The 21,539-nt window shown below is 35.9% G+C and overlaps 1 protein-coding gene and 1 long non-coding RNA gene across 3 annotated transcripts; one reads left to right on the top strand and one right to left on the bottom strand.

Annotated features, from left to right (window-relative positions):
- Window positions 1–1,193: 1,193 nt before the first annotated feature.
- Window positions 1,194–6,572, top strand: LOC145284015 (uncharacterized). 2 transcript variants are annotated; one of them, XR_013868775.1, is made up of 2 exons: window positions 1,194–3,448; window positions 6,309–6,572. It is a non-coding gene; the product is annotated as an uncharacterized LOC145284015 (long non-coding RNA). The 2 variants fall into 2 exon arrangements; XR_013868777.1 differs by lacking the exon at window positions 1,194–3,448 and adding an exon at window positions 3,455–3,665.
- A 10,694-nt stretch (window positions 6,573–17,266) lies between these two features.
- LOC145284076 (histone H4-like) lies at window positions 17,267–17,578 on the bottom strand. The gene has a single exon (XM_080133145.1). The coding sequence runs from the start codon at window positions 17,576–17,578 to the stop codon at window positions 17,267–17,269; it is 312 nt and encodes a 103-aa protein (XP_079989271.1).
- Between the last annotated feature and the right edge of the window lie 3,961 nt (window positions 17,579–21,539).

Raw genomic sequence — 21,539 nt, 5'->3', positions numbered from 1 at the left:
AGGAATGGCAGTTTTGTGAGCTTTCATAGGCTCTTCCACATTCACGCACAATCTAGTGGTATCTCTCTAGGAATCCTGTTGGGTAGAGAGAACAAAAAGTCCCTTCCCTCGTTTTGGAAGGTTGTTCACAGCAACGCTTGTTTTATATGGTGACCTCTTTAGGTAGTTCAACACCTTGCTCTCCTTGACTCTTCTCATTGTCGAGGTTCTGAGTCCGGTTCCAGGTGTACAAATAGGTGCAAGTCTGGATAGGGAATCTCCCCAAGTGGGTGAGCCTACGCTCTTTCTTATCAGGCGACACGTGCTCGTGTTACTACATAATGCATGCATGGCTCCATTCGACCAGGAACGACTAGAGTAATACTACCATTAGTTTGTGTGTTCTCACAAGCTGCCTGAAGGGCGCTGGTAATATTATTCCTACTATCTATCAACTACGAGCTGGGGCGGTAATGCAATGATGGACCTCCGATTAATAATATCCGATACGATAGTAGGAATGGCAGTTTTGTGAGCTTTCATAGGCTCTTCCACATTCACGCACAATCTTGTGGTATCTCTCTAGGAATCGTGTTGAGTAGAGAGAACACTTCCGTTTTCTGCTCCGCCTTTTATTCCGAGTAGAAACCGCCTTTTTCGGAGGATGTTCGTAGCAATGCATGTTTTATGTAGCGCTCCACTTTGGGGAGATCATCACCTACCTGCCCAAACTGTCCTTTCCTGTACGGTACCTGGTAACTAGTGGATTCCACCCTTTCCCTCCTTTTTCAGTTTGATGGCGACCACGACCAGCCAGAGGTGAGTAAAGCATCAAGGGTTTCTTCTTTTCGGTTTCAGTTTTTGTAATTGACAAGTTTAATTTTCCTCTTTTGTATTACTGCAGCTTCTAGTTAGAATCAGCACAAGTCCTCAGTTAAGTATTTCTTTCGTTGTGTTGCTAGTGATTAAAACGAATTCCTTTCTGCTTATATTTCCTTTAACCAACTTTAGCAAGTCTAACCAAAAATATTCACCCATGCTTGATCATAACCAGAATTATTTTTCTGTTACAGGTATTTTATTTTATTACTACATAATGCATGCATGGCTCCATTCGACCAGGAACGACTAGAGTAATATTACCATTAGTTTGCGTGTGCTCACAAGCTGCTTGAAGGGCGCTGGTAATATTATTCCTACTATCTATCAACTACGAGCTGGGGCGGTAATGCAATGATGGACCTCCGATTAGTAATATCCGATACGATAGTAGGAATGGCAGTTTTGTGAGCTTTCATAGGCTCTTCCACATTCACGCACAATCTTGTGGTATCTCTCTAGGAATCCTGTTGGGTAGAGAGAACAAGAAGTCCCTTCCCTCGTTTTGGAAGGTTGTTCGCAGCAACGCTTGTTTTATATGGTGCCCTCTTTAGGGAGTTCAACACCTTGTTGTACGGAACCCGATCAAAATCCAGTTAATGACGGCATGAGTTTGTTGCGTCCGTCATCTGGTCGTCTTTTTATACGCTTGCATGTGGCGAGCAGAAAAGACGTGCTCGAGCAGGCTGGAAGGAGAACACTCCCCCGAAAGAGAAAAATGGGCCTCCCTCTCTCCCGTGTGCTTCCATCAAGGCCCAAATTGTGTGTGTTCTCCTTCGCAGGCCTGGTCCTCCAACTTTCCTCGACTTTGCAGGTAACTAATCTGGAGCTTTTCTAAAGCTCTTTTCTCAGTGTCGAGGTGTTGAGTCAACTCCCAGCTCAACAAATACCTGCAGCGCAAGGTGCGCTTTTCCGAATTCCCCCGAAGAGGGAGCGACACGTGCTCGTGTTTCTACTATGTAATTCACGCGTGCCTCCACTCGACTACGGACCACTAGAGTAATACTGCTCTTAGTTTGCGTGTGCTCACAAGCTGCTTGAAGGGCGCTGGTAATATTATTCCTACTATCTATCAACTACGAGCTGGGGCGGTAATGCAATGATGGACCTCCGATTAATAATATCCGATACGATAGTAGGAATGGCAGTTTTGTGAGCTTTCATAGGCTCTTCCACATTCACGCACAATCTAGTGGTATCTCTCTAGGAATCCTGTTGGGTAGAGAGAACAAAAAGTCCCTTCCCTCGTTTTGGAAGGTTGTTCACAGCAACGCTTGTTTTATATGGTGACCTCTTTAGGTAGTTCAACACCTTGCTCTCCTTGACTCTTCTCATTGTCGAGGTTCTGAGTCCGGTTCCAGGTGTACAAATAGGTGCAAGTCTGGATAGGGAATCTCCCCAAGTGGGTGAGCCTACGCTCTTTCTTATCAGGCGACACGTGCTCGTGTTACTACATAATGCATGCATGGCTCCATTCGACCAGGAACGACTAGAGTACTACTACCATTAGTTTGTGTGTTCTCACAAGCTGCCTGAAGGGCGCTGGTAATATTATTCCTACTATCTATCAACTACGAGCTGGGGCGGTAATGCAATGATGGACCTCCGATTAATAATATCCGATACGATAGTAGGAATGGCAGTTTTGTGAGCTTTCATCGCCTCCTCCTCATTCACGCACAATCTCGTGGTATCTCTCTAGGAATCGTGTTGAGTAGAGAGAACACTTCCGTTTTCTGCTCCGCCTTTTATTCCGAGTAGAAACCGCCTTTTTCGGAGGATGTTCGTAGCAATGCATGTTTTATGTAGCGCTCCACTTTGGGGAGATCATCGCCTACCTGCCCAAACTGTCCTTTCCTGTACGGTACCTGGTAACGAGTGGATTCCACCCTTTCCCTCCTTTTTCAGTTTGATGGCGACCACGACCAGCCAGAGGTGAGTAAAGCATCAAGCGTTTCTTCTTTTCGATTTCAGTTTTTGTAATTGACAAGTTTAATTTTCCTCTTTTGTATTACTGCAGCTTCTAGTTAGAATCAGCACAAGTCCTCAGGTAAGTATTTCTTTTGTTGTGTTGCTAGTGATTAAAACGAATTCCTTTCTGCTTATATTTCCTTTAACCAACTTTAGCAAGTCTAACCGAAAATATTCACCCATGCTTGTTGATCATAACCAAAATTATTTTTCTGTTACAGGTATTTTATTATAATAAAAATTAACAAAATAATTTACATACACTCAGTAAAATGCAATGTACTAAAGTAACATAAATAAAACAAAAACAAAATGTAAAAATAATAATGCAAAATACAACTAGTTATTACAGGTTTCAACAGCAACAGCCATGACCCTGTCATCCCAATATTGGATGCAGTTCCAGAAAGTCATAAAGTAAGTATTGATATCTTCTAATTATAATTTTTTAAAAAAAGAAAATTTCACAAAAAATAAAATACTGTGATCTAAAGGAAAATAAACCGAAAAAAAAATGTAAAAATAATAATGCAAAATACAACTAGTTATTACAGGTTTCAACAGCAACAGCCATGACCCTGTCATCCCAATATTGGATGCAGTTCCAGAAAGTCATAAAGTAAGTATTGTTATTTCCTAATTATAATTTCCAAAAAAATAATTTCATAAAAATAAAATGCTATGAAATAAAGGAAAATAAATAAAACAAACAAACCAAAAAAAGAAAAAAACAATTAAAAAAAAAGAAAAAGTTATTCAAGTTTTCAGCACCAGCAGCAGCAACACCCATGACCCCTCTCATCCCCATCTTGGAAGCAGTTCCAGAAATTCCTAAAGTAAGTAATAATATATATATATTTTTTTATAAGCAACTCCAACTTCCCATCGAATTCATAAAGGTTTCATTTATTGTATCAATGTGTCTTGGTGGTGCTGCAACAACTACCTTGATTTATTTCTAATTTTCTAGTGATTGTTGAGACTTCAGGACTCTAAACCACCTTTTCAGCACTTGTTTTGTACCAGCTGCTGAATTTGCTTTGTTTTAGATGGGTTTCAGTTAATTTCTTAATTTACTTGATTTCTTTTTTGTCTAATGACTTTTGATGATTCCAGCTTCTAATTGGCCCTTTCTTTTCTTGTTCTCCAGTACCGTTGAACATTACTCGCTTTTTTCGCACCTGATAAATTTCGCTAATTTCTTTTTTCTCTTTTTGTTCCAGACTTTATCCTGTCTATTAACTTTTATTCTCTTTCTAGTTCTCTTGCAGCGTTGAACATTACTTGTTTTTGACTTATTTTTACTAGTGAGTGTTGAGACTTGAAGATTGTAAAAGAGCATTTCTTTACAGCACCTGATAAATGGCGTCCTATTTACTTGATTTCTTTTTTGCCTAATGACTTTTGATGATTCCAGCTTCTAATTGACCCTTTCTTTTCTTGTTCTCCAGTACCGTTGAACATTACTCACTGTTTTCGCACCTGATAAATTTTGCTAATTTCTTTTTTCTCTTTTTGTTCCAGACTTTATCCTGTCTATTAACTTTTATTCTCTTTCTATTTCTCTAGTTCTCTTGCAGCGTTGAACATTACTTGTTTTTTTTTTTACTTATTTTTACCATACGCACAGATTTGGTAAAGTTGGCCGAAAACAATTATATATAACATTTCTTCAGTTTGAACTCATTTTTGCCGAGAGAGATAGGTTTCCTTGTTCATGTGGATTTGCCTAAAGTAAAGTATGTAAATGCATGAACAATATGCTTTGTAATTACATACAAATATTTACATTACTATTTTTTTTTTTTTTTTTTTTTTTTTTTTTTTTATTACATTTTCACCCCAAACAAGGCACTTTGCCACTATCAGGGGGAAACATCTACTGGGGTACTATGTAGGGATTTGGGCAGGGAGGTGTTGGTTCACGTTGCACTTGAACTTATGCATGTCAGTACAGTTGGGGAAGCAGTGACCTGGAATGGAATTCCAAATTCTAGCAGTTCTGGGGAAGAAACTACTGGAGTAGGAAGATCTTTTAAATGTAGGGATCTCTACAGTGTGGGGGTGGGATTTTGCAGCTTGTCGGGTCTGTCAAGGGTGTTTACGTTGTGGGGGCACAAGTGCTTGCAGTTCATCAGAGCATTCACCATTATAATACTTGTAGAACAGGCAGAGGGATGCAACGTTTCGACGATGGGACAGAGGCTGAAGCTTAGATGCCAGTTTAGGGCCTATCAGATTTGCGACTCTCTTTTGAACCCTGTCAAGGAGCGAGAGACTAGTAGCCGATGCACCAGCCCAAATATGACAGCAATACTCCATACATGGGCGAATAGTGGCCTTGTTGGAGAGGTACAGGATACTTTCGGGTGTTAGAAGTTTTCTAGCACGGTAGAGAGAAAGCCCACCTTCCTCGCAGCGGCCCTGGCAATGCTCTCGATGTAATTGTTCCAGCTATAATTATCATTTTCATTATGGATCAGTAATATAATTTTACTACTGTTAATATATTCTAATAAATTATAATATATTAAATAACTATAAAAACTAATAATTAAAAACAAAAAAATCATGATTAGATACTAAAACATAACTTATAAATTAGCACTAAATTAAATTATAACCGATCAAATAATAAACACTAAACCTCGACATAAATGTAAATATCAAAATGTTAAATTGTATAAATACTGAAAGATTAAACACTAATACTAAAATAATACTTTAAAACCAAAAATATACCAGAGAATAAGTGATAAGCTGTTCTAAAAATAAACTTATTACTAGTAAAAATATATTGCTGATCCATATAAGAAAATGATAATAATAATGGCATATTAAAAATTAGCAATTATTAGATTAACAATTGCGCTCAAATTCGAGTTTGCCCTTTACACGCCTTTGCAGTAATATTTATGCCCCAAAACTGGAAAATGTGGCTGATTACTTGGACCTCAAAGTTCTAAACTAGCATAATTGTCTGGCATCTCAGTACTTTGTACAACAAAACTAGCATTTTAGCCCTGGGAGTTTGGGGGTTTTGTGTTGAGCCAAACAACGAAAAACGCGTGGTAGCAGGGAGGAAGGCTAGAACCCGTTACGTGTTTGCGTGTAGGACCACTGGCAGTGACGTAGGTTTAAATTAAAGCTAGAGAAAATAAAGCACGGCATGACTTACAAATACATCGTGGATTAAAGTAACCCCTAGCTATTTGTCGCGTGAAGTAATAATTACACTTATATATATTTTTCCTTTATTTTTAACTTTGACACATTAACCATTATTGATTAAGGGTCATATGAATTTATTACGTTAGATCCATGGCCAAGGAAACTATATCTAACATTTCAATGGTTTATACTCAAAGTTGTACACTTTCACATTTATAGATATATCCATTTCAAAATTACTCGGACTTGTAACGACATGATTCCATTTCCGTTGGATTAAAACTTGTCTCTTTTTTCTTTTTTATAAGCAACCAGCCGAAACTTCTCCCAGAAGAAGACCACTCCCACCCGAAATTTCTACAAGAACAGGATAGCCGCCGCCACTTCAGGGTCCTGGATATGACCTTAAACTGTATCCGATGGTAAAGCTCCATAAGCGGGCTTGGGGAGTGTGGAGCCACCCTTTAATTACCATTGCTCCCAGGTCCACTCTGACCCGGAGTGGTAGTACCTGTTAGGGTCCCCACTGTGGGTTACATATGTTTCTTCTAATAAACATTTAAAAACTATAAGTCTATTTTCTGTGTTATCTATTTGTTATACATCATGTTTATTGATATCTGGTAAACGATTTATAAGCCCCAAAGTTAATTGTGATATTCGTTTTCAGCATACTCGAAAAGATTAAAAAAATCGACATAGAATTACATATCAAATATAAAAAAAAAAAGAAGCTAACCCTGACCCCCAACCCTAATCCATCCTAGAGACAATTTTATCAAAGAGGAGCAGCATGAATATCAGCAATAATGTATGCAAAAAAAAATTACTTAATATTGGTTTGAACTATAAAGAACTCTGCACTTGGTGAGTTTTCGTCATTTTTGGATATATTACTATTTTCGGCATGACAATTAAATACTTAATATTGGTTTTGTCTTTAAACGATACTTAAAGTCAAACAGCATTTTTGAAGTAGTTTTTAACAAACATACAAATTACTTTGAACTATAAAGAACTCTGCACTTGTAGAGTTTTCGTAATTTTTGGATATATTACTATTTTCGACATGACAAGTAACTACATATGGAGGTTGTTGGGGACTTTCTTTTAATATGCAGGGAGACGACGGTCTCATGACAGTCACCTCGGTCTTGTTCTAATTTGAGCCTGAACACTTATGTTCCAAAGTAAATAAACGCTTTAAAATAAGTTAAAACAAAAAGAACTTCTCAGATATTAATCAAGGCAGATAATTAAAGTCAGAGTTACCTTTAGGAAACCATATGAAAATATACTCACAAATATATGTGTATATATATATATATATATATATATATATATATACATATAGATGTGTGTGCTTTCTCAAGGGAGATAATAAAAATAAGAGTTATCTACCTTTAAAAAACCATATGAAAATGTACTAACATATATATATGTATATATATATATATATATATATATATATATATATATATATATATGTATGTATGGCGATTAAGCTACACTGAATATTCGGCGTTTCATCCACTATAGGATTCGTCAGGCTAACGAATCCTATAGTGGATGAAACGCCGAATATTCAGTGTAGCTTAATCGCCATATATATTTCATAAATTACTAACGAGCTCTACTAACGTATTGAGCAGTTTTGAAGTAAATACTTAAAGTTTACGCATAAATCTATACTTTCGTATATTAATTTTATATGAGTAAATGAAGTAGTTGTATATATCTATATCTATATATATATATAACTAACTTCTTAATTTACTCACCTAAATTTAATATATAAAAATATAATATATAAAATTTTATATATAAAAAATATAATATATAAAATTCGTTTTCAGCATTCCTGACCAAATTGAGGGTTGGCCCCTTTCATATGCCGCCTGTACAAATGGTCACCAGTGATTTACATGTCAAAATACACGCATTAATAAAACTAGCTCCAAAACTATTTGTCTCTGCTAATTTTCCTTGCGATATTCGTTTTCAGCATACCTGAACAAATTGAGGGTTGGCCCCTTTCATATGCTGCCTGTTCAAACATGGTCGCCAGTGATTTACATTTCAAAATACACGCATTAATAAAACTAGCTCCAAAACTATTTGTCTCCGCTAATTTTCCTTGCGATATTCGTTTTCAGCATACCTGAACAAATTGAGGGTTGGCCCCTTTCATATGCTGCCTGTTCAAACATGGTCGCCAGTGATTTATATTTCAAAATACACGCATTAATAAAACTAGCTCCAAAACTATTTGTCTCAGCTAATTTTCCTTGCGATATTCGTTTTCAGCATACCTGAACAAATTGAGGGTTGGCCCCTTTCATATGCTGCCTGTTCAAACATGGTCGCCAGTGATTTACATTTCAAAATACACGCATTAATAAAACTAGCTCCAAAACTATTTGTCTCAGCTAATTTTCCTTGCGATATTCGTTTTCAGCATACCTGAACAAATTGAGGGTTGGCCCCTTTCATATGCTGCCTGTTCAAACATGGTCGCCAGTGATTTACATTTCAAAATACACGCATTAATAAAACTAGCTCCAAAACTATTTGTCTCAGCTAATTTTCCTTGCGATATTCGTTTTCAGCATACCTGAACAAATTGAGGGTTGGCCCCTTTCATATGCTGCCTGTTCAAACATGGTCGCCAGTGATTTACATTTCAAAATACACGCATTAATAAAACTAGCTCCAAAACTATTTGTCTCAGCTAATTTTCCTTGCGATATTCGTTTTCAGCATACCTGAACAAATTGAGGGTTGGCCCCTTTCATATGCTGCCTGTTCAAACATGGTCGCCAGTGATTTACATTTCAAAATACACGCATTAATAAAACTAGCTCCAAAACTATTTGTCTCAGCTAATTTTCCTTGCGATATTCGTTTTCAGCATACCTGAACAAATTGAGGGTTGGCCCCTTTCATATGCTGCCTGTTCAAACATGGTCGCCAGTGATTTACATTTCAAAATACACGCATTAATAAAACTAGCTCCAAAACTATTTGTCTCAGCTAATTTTCCTTGCGATATTCGTTTTCAGCATACCTGAACAAATTGAGGGTTGGCCCCTTTCATATGCTGCCTGTTCAAACATGGTCGCCAGTGATTTACATTTCAAAATACACGCATTAATAAAACTAGCTCCAAAACTATTTGTCTCTGCTAATTTTCCTTGCGATATTCGTTTTCAGCATACCTGAACAAACTGAGGGTTGGCCCCTTTCATACGCCGCCTGTTAAAACTGTCCAAACATGGTCGCCAGTGATTTACAATTCAAAATACACGCATTAATAAAACTTGCTCGAAAACTATTTGTCTCAGTTAATTTTCCTTGCGATATTCGTTTTCAGCATACCTGAATGAGAGGTAGATTCTATAGACCAAGGCAAGTCAACGTGTATTCAATTGAAAATTTCTAAGTCCTAACAAGAGGGGACATAGGTATAGACTTAAAATATCACTTAAATAAACCACTCTATAGATTGATGTGATATTTGGAATATGCTGTAACATTGATAAAGACAAACTAAGGAACAGTTACGTCATAGACACAAGAAAATATACATATAATTATAATAGGAAAAAAAACAAAAACCTTCAAAAGTATATGCATCCTATGCAGTTATGCTACCGTGCCGAAATAAAAACGGTATTATTTAGAAATCTATTCTTTGTATTCTAACATTGTAATCAAGTTGTCGTGAAAATACGAAAGAACAAAACAAAAACGGAAATGCAAACACAAAAACACGGTAACATAAATGCATAATTACTAATTATGTCTTTCTGGCTTTAGATCAAAACGTAGTAACTGTTTTTTTCTGTTTTTTTTTTAATAAAAATTAGTACATTTTTTTAATAGGTAGTTGTTTTATCAGATTGGAATCCATGTTATTAGGTTGAAATGGGCGCTTCTACACTATTGGGACGAGATTTTGGAAATGTAGGAGGCGAGTTAATGCGACAGTTGATGTTGAATTCGAAAGTGATTTTGAAGCCTTTAAACTGTCATTAATAATAATAAAACAGATACTACACTTTGAATTATTTGCTAATAATTTAAAAAAAATATTTTCATTAACAGATACTATACATTGATCGTTTATTTTATTTGATTTGATGTATTTTATTTTTATTTATTTTTTATTGATCTTATTTTTATTTAACATTTGATGTTTTGGTGTTGTATTACTGTACACATAGATTCGAAAAAGTTGTAATAAAAACAAATATATAACACATAAATGTTATCAAAGGCAAGATAAGTTACTTTTCTACCCAACTGGATATATTTTTCGTGTTTTTATTCAATATAACATGTTTATTCAGCCGTAAGTTTGGGAAAAGGTGTTATAAATAAAAACCCAGATAAAATACTGTAAAAACTCGCTCAATATATGTTACCGTGACATAGGTTGACATATATTCGGCGGGTTTTTAATAGTATTGTGTATAGTTTTTGTTATTTATAACACCTTTTCCCAAACTTACCGTGTTAAAGAAAGAATCAGACGCCATTTTGAATGTTCCAATACATCGGTAAACACTATGTTTTTCGAGCTGAATAAACATGTTACATTGAATAAAAACACAAAAAGTATATCCAGTTTGGTAGAAAAGTAACTTATCTTGCCTTTTGATACCATTTATTTGTTATATATTTGTTTTTTGACAACTTTTTCGAATCTATGTGTACAGTAATACAAACCCGATGTTTTTTTTTATTAAATTGTTAGGTGACTGTACGGAATAGTTACAAAACGCCTTCCTCTCCCCATTTTAAGAACGACTTTCGGAATGCCCCTCCCCCCAATCTCTCCATGTTAAGAACGGCTTTCTAGATTGTGAGGTGTTTTTTTTTCAGAAAGCCGTTCTTATCATGGAGAGATTGGAGGTGTTAATACAAGTTAAATTGAATTTTTATCATATCTTCTGCTTATTAAATTATTGGACAGAATAGTTAACATGATCCTCTCTACATTAAGAATGGCTTTCTTAACTTATAAGGTAACGATTTCTTAAAAAATTACAATTAAATTAAAAAAAACCGTTATTTTTACGACCCGAAAGAGGGAGGCAGTGGGAGGGGGGTGGGAAATTGGCCCGTTGAAATAAAATTCGTTAAATTTCAAATTCGCTTGACACCTATGAGACCCACCCGTCCCCACCTCATGACAGTTTTTAACGTAAAGTGTTGGTGTGTATTTGTGTGTACGTGTGTGTGTGTGTATGTGTGTGTTTATGTTTTTTTGACGACATGTAATCTATGTCATTTAACTTCCGTTTGACCCCGGCACGAGTGCAGACACGTGCGGAGTGTGTGTGTGTGTGTGTGTGTGTGTGTGTGTGTGTGTGTGTGTTTGTGTGTGTGTGTGTGTGTTGGTGTGTGTGTGTGTTGGTGTGTGTGGAAGTTTTATTGTTTTATTACTTTCATAATTTCTCTCTTTCCGTCTTTCTCTCCCCTCTCTCTCTCTCTCTCTCTCTCTCTCTTTCTCTCTCTCTTTCTCTCTCTCTTATTCTCTCTCTCTCTCTCTCTCTCTCTCTCTCTCTCTCTCTCTCTCTCGCAATTTTCTTTTTGTAATGTATTGTATTTTAATTAAAAAAATATTGTTGGATCGAGCATCCTACATTATGAGATGAAAAAAAAAAAAATTCAATTTTTACCCCAAACAAGGCACAGTGCCACTTTAAAGTACTATCGGGGACATAAGTTGCAGGGGTATTATGAAGGGAGATGAGTGGAAAGATGCCAGTTTACATTACACTTGAACTTCTGTATGCCAGTACAGTTGGGAAAGCAGAATCCCAAAAGCGAGTTTCAAAGTCTAGCAGTTCTGGGGGAAAACTATTGGAGTGGAAGGCTTTCTTATACCTAGAGATCTCTACTGTGAAGAGGTGAGATTTAGCTGCTTGTCAGGTTCGTCGGGGTGTTCACACCGAGGGGGTACAAGTGCTTGTAGTTCGTCAGAACATTCACCATTAAAGTATTTGTAGAACAAGCACAGGGATGCAACGTTTCGTCGATAGGGACAGAGGCTGAAGCCTAGATGACAATTCAGGACCTATCAGGTTGGCTACTCTCTTTTGAACCCTGTCGAGAAGTGAGAAACAAGTAGCTGATGCACCAGCTCAAATGTGACAACAATACTCCATACATGGGCGAATAGTGGCCTTATAGTGGTGCAGGATACTTTTAGGCGTAATAGTTTTCTAGCACGATAGAGAGAGCCCACTTCTTCACAGCAGCCTTTGCAATGCTTTCGATGTATCTATTCTAGTTCATGTTCCCTGTAAACGTTAGGCCGAGGAATTTAAAGAAAGTACTTTCGGGTAATGTGTTCTTGGCCATTGCTATTGGTGGTAGAGAAGGTTTCTTGTAATTATTGAAGGACACAAGCTTAATCTTGGCAGCATTGAATGTGGCTATCCATTTTTGTCCCCATTCCACTACAGATTGGAGGTCATCCTCTAGTGTTTCTGCCATTTCCTTAGATATGTGTTTATTTGTTTTTCCCTCGTGCTTGCTGTAGCATGTAGCGTGTTTTCATCGGCATATATACCAACTTCAGAAACAATTTTATCAGGGAGGTTATTTATGAATATCAAGAATAATAAAGGCCTAAGTATAAACCCCTGAGGTACACCCGCATTTAGTTCATATTGTTTAGATGTACGACCGTCGAGGACAACCTGGATTTTTCTCTTACTTAAGAAGAATTTAATTACATTATGTATTCTCCCAGTGATACCATATGATCTAATTTTCTTTAAAAGACCATCGTGCCATACCCTGTCAAAAGCCTTAGATATATCGAGCGCTACCGCTCTACCCTCCCCTGTCCAGTGTTGTCTCCCTTTACACAGTGAACTATTGTAAAACAGCGCCCCAAATATTTACGTATCTTCATCTCACATGGGCGAAGTTAAACAAAACATTGTTTTGATTTGCTATCCTTCTTATCAACCTGAAACTCATCACTGAAAACATAGATCGCCTAAGCTGTGTCTCATTAATACTGAAATGAGCAATGGAGGGTCTTAATTTTTTTTTTAATTCCATTTTCGCCCTAAATAAGGCATAATGCCACTTTGATGTATGAGGCGACTATCGGGGATATAAGTTGCAGGGATATTATGAAGGGAGATGAGTAGCAAGATGTCTGTTCACATTACACTTGAACTTCTGCATGTCAGTACAGTTGGAAAAGCAGGAACCCGGAAGAGAATTCCAAAGTCCAAACGTTCAGGGGAAGAAACTATTAGAGTAGAAGGCTTTCTTACATCTAAGGATCTCTACTGTGTAGGGGTGGGATTTTGCTGCTTGTCGGGTTTGTCGAGGGTATTTACGTCGAGAGGGTACAAGTGCTTGTAGTTCGTCGGAGCCTTCACCATTAAAATACGTGTAGAACAGGCAGAGGGATACAACATTTCGTCGATGAGACAGAGGTTGAAGCTTAGATGACAGTTTACGGCCTATCAGCTTGGCGACTCTCTTTTGAATCCTGTCCAGGAGCGATAGACAAGTAGCTGATGCACCATCCCAAATGTGACAACAATACTCTATACCTGGGTGAATGGTGGCTTCGTAGAGACACAGAATATTTTCAGGCCTAAGTAGTTTTCTAGCACGGGAGAGATAGATAGATAGATAGATAGAGAGAGAGAGAGAGAAAGAGAGAGAGAGAGAGAGAGAGAGAGAGAGAGAGAGAGAGAACCCTATAATATGATGACTCTCTGCTTGTTCTTTTTAAAAATTAAGTGTAATCATTTAAATCAAATAGACACGGTAACTTTTTTTATTACAAAATCATGTTTAGACTAAACAATTTCTTTTAATATTAACTGTTTTATGGAAGCATTTGTTGTAGTTGATGCAAGGGAGATAACTAGGAATTATTCAGAAAATATTTTCAAGTAACAACATTGACCTTCGGATCAAGATCAAAGTGTAGTATCTGTTCTTCAGATGCTGCACTTCAATTTCTTGTTCTCTGTCAGTGGAGGAGAAATCCTTCACGACTGAGAAAATTTTTATTTTTGTTCCTTTTCTCCACATTAAAAAACGACCCTAGTGTCTAACTCTGTCCCGTGGAGAGGCATTGTAAATAGGAACAACATGCGACGCTGAAATAATTAACCGACCGATTAAACAATCTTAAAATAAGAAAATAATAATTTACTTGTCAATTAAATACTGGGTGCTGCTTTGCAATTTATCATTATTCTGAGGGAGACAACTCTCTTTTACTAATAGATTCGTTAATTTTTTCATCTCATTACTAGGACGCTAATAATGCTGTCAGTAAGTTTACACGAGCGAGCGGTTTACAAAAACATTATTTTATGTTTTTTTTTTTTTTTTTTTTTTTTTTGTAGAGGAGTATCCAATTATAAAAGTTGTATCACACCAGCCCCTCACAGAATTCCCTTCCATCAATGTAAACAAAATGTTTGTGAAATATTAAACGATTATTTTCTCGGTTAATGTCGGCGTGTTACTTACGAAAAAAAAAAAAGGTTAATTAAAGTGTAGAAGCACGTTAAAATCTATACAAGTCCTAAAATTGAATACCATAACCAAAAAAAAAAAAAAAAAAAAGAGAAAAAGAAAAGAATGAAACATCTATAATTATGTTTTGTAAACCGCTCATGTAAATTTACTGACAGCTTATTAGCGTACTAAATTATAAGATGGAAAAATGAACGAATCTCTTAGTAACAGTGAGTTGTCTCCCTCAGGACAATGACCAATTGTAAAACAGCGCACACTTCTGATATAAATTTGTTAATTATCTTTCTATTGATCTACGAATTATAAATTTAATTACCATTTTTAAAAATAAGTGAATAAAATTTGACAATTATTTAAATACACGCAGGCAAAAAAAACATAATCTGTTATGGTGTTTAACATCGAAGTAACTCTAATAATGTTGATCGTAAAACATTACTACGTTAAAATAAAAACAACAACAAAAAAAAGCGCTTTATCTCTATTAATATACAAATATTACCTTATATAATTTTAGGTTCAACTGAATTGAAGCACGTCATGTTCTTAGATCTAAGGGAGGTAATTTTGTTTATTATTTAACTTTTTTTCAGAGTTCTCTCCCATAAACCAATTCAATAACTAATAACTTTATATGAAAATAGACGTTCTTGCTGTGGTGTCAATATCTATCTATCTATCTATCTATCTATCTATCTATCTATGTCTTCACACACACACACACACACACATATATAGTAAGTTATAAAATATATGTTTAGTTATACAAACATTAATAAATATATGTTTAGTTATACAAACATTATAAGGTACACATGTCCATGTGCATATATGTTTCCCTCCGTAGCAATATATATATATATATATATATATATATATATATATATATATATATATATATATATATACATATATATATATACATATATATATATATATATATATATATATATATATATATATATATATATATATATATATATATTGCTACGGGATATTTATATTTATATATATATATATATATATATATATATATATATATATATATATATATATATATATATAACATAAAAATATAACACGGAAATTACATAATTGTCGATGCAATAATTTATTTCAACCTTATGGTATTTTCAAGCATCTAAACTAGACAATTACATTTTTGAATTGTCTAGTTTAGATGCTTGAAATATATATATATATATAAACGCGATACATTCCACCACTCATGGCTTACCTTTCTTCGTTCCATGGGTTCCCGATTTCGAATCTCGCTAGATTCAGCCACTCTGATCTCGCTAGAGTCAGCCACTCTGATGAGCTGTAGACGATGAAACACGTGTCAGTAAATAATTATATATTAAAAATAATAAATATGCCACTCTCCATTTGGGTTTACCAAATTGATCAATGGAAAAATTATTCTTAACTCTCTCTCTCTCTCTCTCTCTCTCTCTCTCTTTATCTCTCTGTCCCTCTCTCTCATCCTTGAAAAGTTTGTCTGACGAAACGCGCTTCGGGTTTTATTACAATTCGTGATTCTTTTAACCGACTTACTTATTTATCCAAATATGGTTCAAACTGATTCAAGATGGCAAAACTAAAGTAAATTATAAATATTCAAGAATTATTGTTTCTAAAGTAGTATTGCTATAGTTGCTACGTCTCATATGACGGCAAGTAGGCAAGCTTAATATTTATAATCGTCTCGAGTTTCTCATCTTTTCATTGCAAACATCTATTATATCGCTTCCTATATCACACACCACAAAATGCTTCAATTCACGGAAGCCAAATATTGGCTTGAAATTCCTTTTTGTGGCATAAAACACTGACATAATTGTTCTTTTTTTTACTCATGTTCACCCCTTACAAAGCAATTCGCCACTTTGACGTAAAGGGCTACTATTTGGAGCCACGCCTAGGAAAGATTAACAAGATATTTGTTTATGTTACATTTAAACTTCTGCATATCAGTACAGACAGGAAAGCCGGCAACAGGAAGGGAATTCCAAAGTCTAGCTGTTCGAGGGAAGAAATTATTAGAATAGAAAACTTTCTCGCATTTAGGGAAGGGGTGGGGCAGTGTACAGTCTCTTAAAAGCTCCAAACTCCGCAATAACTCTAAAACCGATTTACCTTGCTCTGCAGCGCCTTATATATGGAAGGAGTGGATGGCGTCTGCGCAGAGCTGTGGTTCTCATCTAGCCACTCACCGTCCATTCCGTCATAAATAGATCAGTTCTGATTAGATAATTAGCCATCTTCATGCACGCCAATTAGATAATTTATCGCATAGCAAAGGTTCTCATCGCCGATTCCAATAAACCGGCCGACTTCGTCCTGGACCTTCTAGCCCAAACAATGGCTAAATACTTTCAAATAATAATTTCTTACAGCAATAGTGTTTAATATTTTTCACTTTGTTTTTTCTTTTACAATGACAATGTATTTCACATCAACGACCAACCGCTTTCTCCTTTAAACTGGCAGGGTCAACTTATATTGCCCCGGGATCGCTAATTAAATAAAAAGGCTTTAATTCATCTCTCATTGGCCCCCTTTTGGGGCAATTTTAAACCATAGCTCCAATTCAGCCCTCCTTACCCCCATCTCTTGGGTTATCTTTTACCATCGTATTCGTATTTTCATAATACTTCAATTGACAACATGTCTGGTTGTGGAAAGGGAAGAAAAGGTTTGGTTCGTTTTTCTTTGCTCAAATCATGGTTTAACCTCCGAATCCGTAAAGGGTTCTTCCTCGTCTCTTCAGAACATAGACGGCATCCATGGCGGTGACAGTCTTCCTCTTGGCGTGTTCGGTGTAGGTGATGGCATCACGGATGACATTTTCAAGGAAAACTTTCAGGACACCGCGAGTTTCTTCGTAGATCAGACCAGAGATACGTTTCACACCACCTCGACGGGCAAGATGACGGATAGCAGATTTCGTGATACCCTGGATGTTATCACGAAGTACTTTACGATGACGCTTAGCGCCTCCTTTTCCTAAACCTTTTCCTTCCTTTCCACGACCAGACATGTTGTTACCACGGTTGGATCACAATTCTATAATAATACAACCTTTATAAATTAAAATATCATGTTTAAGCGTATTGTACGACTGGGCAACGACGGACGTTCAGAAAACAGTGAAAAATTGCATGGAATAGCGGCCATTTTTTTTTCAAATTAGCAGAAACTAAAAAAAAAATTGCATGTAACGTTTTACTGCAGTCTATTGTGTTTAGTCTATCTATTATATTATATTATATTATACTCCTATAAATTCGTGATTCTTTTGTGTGTATAAATATTCATATTAAAAACCCTCTTTTTAAAAAGAAAATACAATTTTCTTATATATGGGTCATGGAAAGATCAAGCTAATTTGCATATTCTTTTAAACATTAATTTTAATTAATTCCCTATTAGTTTTTTCGGTTTTCTTATGGGATGGACGTCTTTAGTTAACTATTACGTGTAATTATATTCATGCAGATATTCTACTGATGAGCCCAAAATGAGGGCGAAACTCGTCTTGGACTTCCGGTTTGTTGGCTTTCTTGGCTCTTGTGGGCTTCGACGTTGGTTCGGCTGTGGAAAATAATTATATATATATATATATATACATATATATATATATATATATATACATTGTACTTTGTGTAAAGAAAGTTGTTATATAAGTCATTTGTACCGTCTCTTTAGCGAATACTCATCTTTTAGATGAGTATTGGCTGCAGAGAGCTTGATATGGATATCTAAAACGGTCCTAATTGAAACCGACGGTACCAATAACTTATCTCATCTAACAGATTTCTGTACACAAAATACAAAGTATATGTATGACAATGGCACGTTCGAAATAAATGTCTCTGTTTAGATGAGAGATGAATATTGGCTGAAGAGAGATTGGTATGGATATCTTAAACGGTCCTAATTATCGGGCTTGAAACCGACGGTACCAATGACTTGCCCCATCTAACAAATTTCTGTACACAAAATACAAAATATAAATACGCTCTTATTTTTCGGATATCTTCGGACTTTCCTTTTAATTGAGCACTCTGCTGGATTTCTTTTCCAAAGAACAAAAATCTAATCATGTATATATATACGCGGGGGAGGGGGACCGGCTTTGCCCAGGCGTAAAGTACGCTTAAATATGATATTTTAATTTAGATTCCGCATATATTATTATCGAGTCGTGATCTCAAAAGTACAAATAAAGTATGCAGGTGTCATTAAACGTTAAACATTTAAAAATTAAAATTAAAACTAAACTAGGATGAATGTACAAAATCCATAACGATTTTTACAATTTTGACCCATTTTTTTACCCCTTAAAAACAATTTTAACCGACTAAAGACCCATAAAAAACGGTCCCTATAATATCCAATCATTTGAGACTTCTAGTGCCCCTCTAGAACTTTATTTCGGAGAATATAGAGTTTGATAGTATGGGGACAGACAGACACACAGGCATATAGCCGTTTATATATTAGATAAAACGAAAGAGAGAAACATGGTTATAGATAGATAGTACACTTATCCTCTAATATCTAACTTTCTATATTTATTTCTTAGCTGAAACGTCCTCTTTCTTTTATACCTTACCCATCCGTCCATCGTTTTCCATCCCATATGATCTTACCCCCTCTAATCTATCTCGCATTTTCTAGAACTCATTTCATCCTCTTTTCTGCCTCAAATTCTTGTCATGATTATTCCATTTCCGTATTTTTTAAAACATTCACCCCCCCTCCACATCTTTTCTGTTCCATTTTAGTATTCCCCTCTCGCGCTCATCTGCTCCGTCCATCTCAAATACGTTTGTCTGGAAAGCGAACTGAAGCATCCGTCATTTTGCACCGAGTGAACTCAGAAATGCTCGCGAACGGAGAACATATTTGATCATTATATCGAACCAATTGTTAAAGTGTACTTTTTCGCTTATGATTATTTGATTGATATACAGCGAGTATAGATGCGTGAACGCAACAACAATAACAAGAACAACGTAACGCAAAATAAAAACACAACGAAATCATAACATAACACGGAAGTGTGAACTGTGTTTTGACATTGTTAAAACATGTGAAAGTCACATCACACTCGTTGACCGGAAGACTCTGGTAGCTGAGCCGGAAATACGTGTATGTGATCATGTGTTCTAGTTAGGTGAGAAGATAGTCGGAGTAGAATTGAGGATGTCAACAGAAGAAGATGATCTGAAAAGGATCTTCTCTCGAAGGGGGGAGCGTCTCAGAGGAGGGACGTGTAAGGACTAGCCACCCAGGGAAACATCGGCGATCACTTTTCTGTTAGTAGTCATGCCTGGGAGTGAATAAACTGCATAAAGATACACAGCGTCTTGGGATCTCTGTTGAAACGTCTTCATTTACACAGAACACTGCTTCCCCAAGAAGTGCTGGAAAACTTCCAGAGGTTGAGCAGCAAAACCAGGTATGCCACGTTTATGTATTCGTGTTATATGTCAACACACACACACACACACACACACACACACACACACACACATACACCCACACACACACACACGCACACACACACACACACACACTAAAGCAGGCACTACTGACGATGTTGGCAGGTGTTGAAAAGATTAAAGAAAAGAGTTAATTATAAACTGCGAAAATGTTAATTTGGTTGTTTTCTTTTTGTTTTTTTTGTTTTTTTGGCGGCATATCAACACTTTTTAGGTTATTTAATGCCGAATACAGTGGTGGGAGAATGTTTGTTAAAATGGACATTTGTTGAGATCATTTACTCGGGCGCCGCTCTCTGGGTCGATGGGTGGAACTTCCTACTATCAATGCGATGGTTGTAGGAAGAAGCCTCGGCCAGGGAAAGATACTAGTCTAGCTACACTGATGAGTTGCGATACCATGAAATAGAACTGTATGTGTATGACTATATATATATATATTAATATATATATAATAATTTACTATAATAATTATTATAAATATATATATATATGTAATATATATATAATTATGTATTATATATATATATATATATATATATATATATATATATATATATATATACTCCTTATCTTGAGTTGAGCATATTGGGAAGTGATACACGATATACTATTAGTGTCTTTAGCAATACTCTTTGTGTAAACAAATCGAACTTAGGTATTCGGAGGATGTCAAAAAATCATTAATTTCCTACCTGTACGGCGTAATCGTTCAAAGCCTTGTCTATCTTACGGGCGGTCGGGTTTCGATCTTGGCTTGAGGTAGTTGCCTGTATAGCCGCACTGATGAGCTGTGATACAGCGAAACAGTATTGTATGTGTATGTCTATATACATATATATATATTAATATATATATATATTAATATATGTATATATATATATGTATATATATATTTATTGAGGCCACTCAAGGATAAAGGTTAAAGAGTGTACACTAGAAATTGGACAATATAGTAATCATTAGTAATGAAAATTTGGTAAATTTGATAACTTATATGGAACGGCTCATCAAGAACTTATTTACGTTAGACTTGAAGACAACCATATTGTAGTCAGCCGAACTATTATCGCTTTGCTTCTCATAGGTCTATAGAATACATTGACTTTTATACTATTCATATTTAGATGCGGGATTTCGGCATACATTAGAAAACCAGGGTGAATCTGCCGTTATGCCTTACAATTAACCATCGATGTTAAAAGCAATATTAATTATCTATGATCAACATGGAAACAAACAACAAAATATTTTAGTCAATCCCATGTCCTCAAAGAACCATCATGCTGTCGGTTCTCAACTCGGTGTACAGAATCCATTGTTTTGTTTGCATCCCTCTTCCTGTTCTACAAATACTTTAATGGTGAATGCTCTGACGAACTGCAAACACTTGTACCTCCTCGACGTAACTACCCCCGACAAACTCGACAAGCTAGTAAGTCTCATCCCTTTACAGTAGAGATCCCTAGGTGCAAGAAAGCCTTTTACTTC

The sequence above is a fragment of the Euprymna scolopes genome, chromosome 8 (genome assembly GCF_053919585.1).
Source record: "Euprymna scolopes isolate OS-2025 chromosome 8, ASM5391958v1, whole genome shotgun sequence".
Classification (NCBI taxonomy): Eukaryota; Metazoa; Mollusca; class Cephalopoda; order Sepiida; family Sepiolidae; genus Euprymna; species Euprymna scolopes.
Note: the sequence above shows the minus strand (reverse complement) of the source record. Positions and strands in the feature narration are given on the sequence as shown.

Excerpts from the sequence above, each read along its gene's own strand:
- LOC145284076 (XM_080133145.1), bottom strand. The coding sequence starts at position 17,578 with ATGTCTGGTCGTGGAAAGGAAGGAAAAGGTTTAGGAAAAGGAGGCGCT.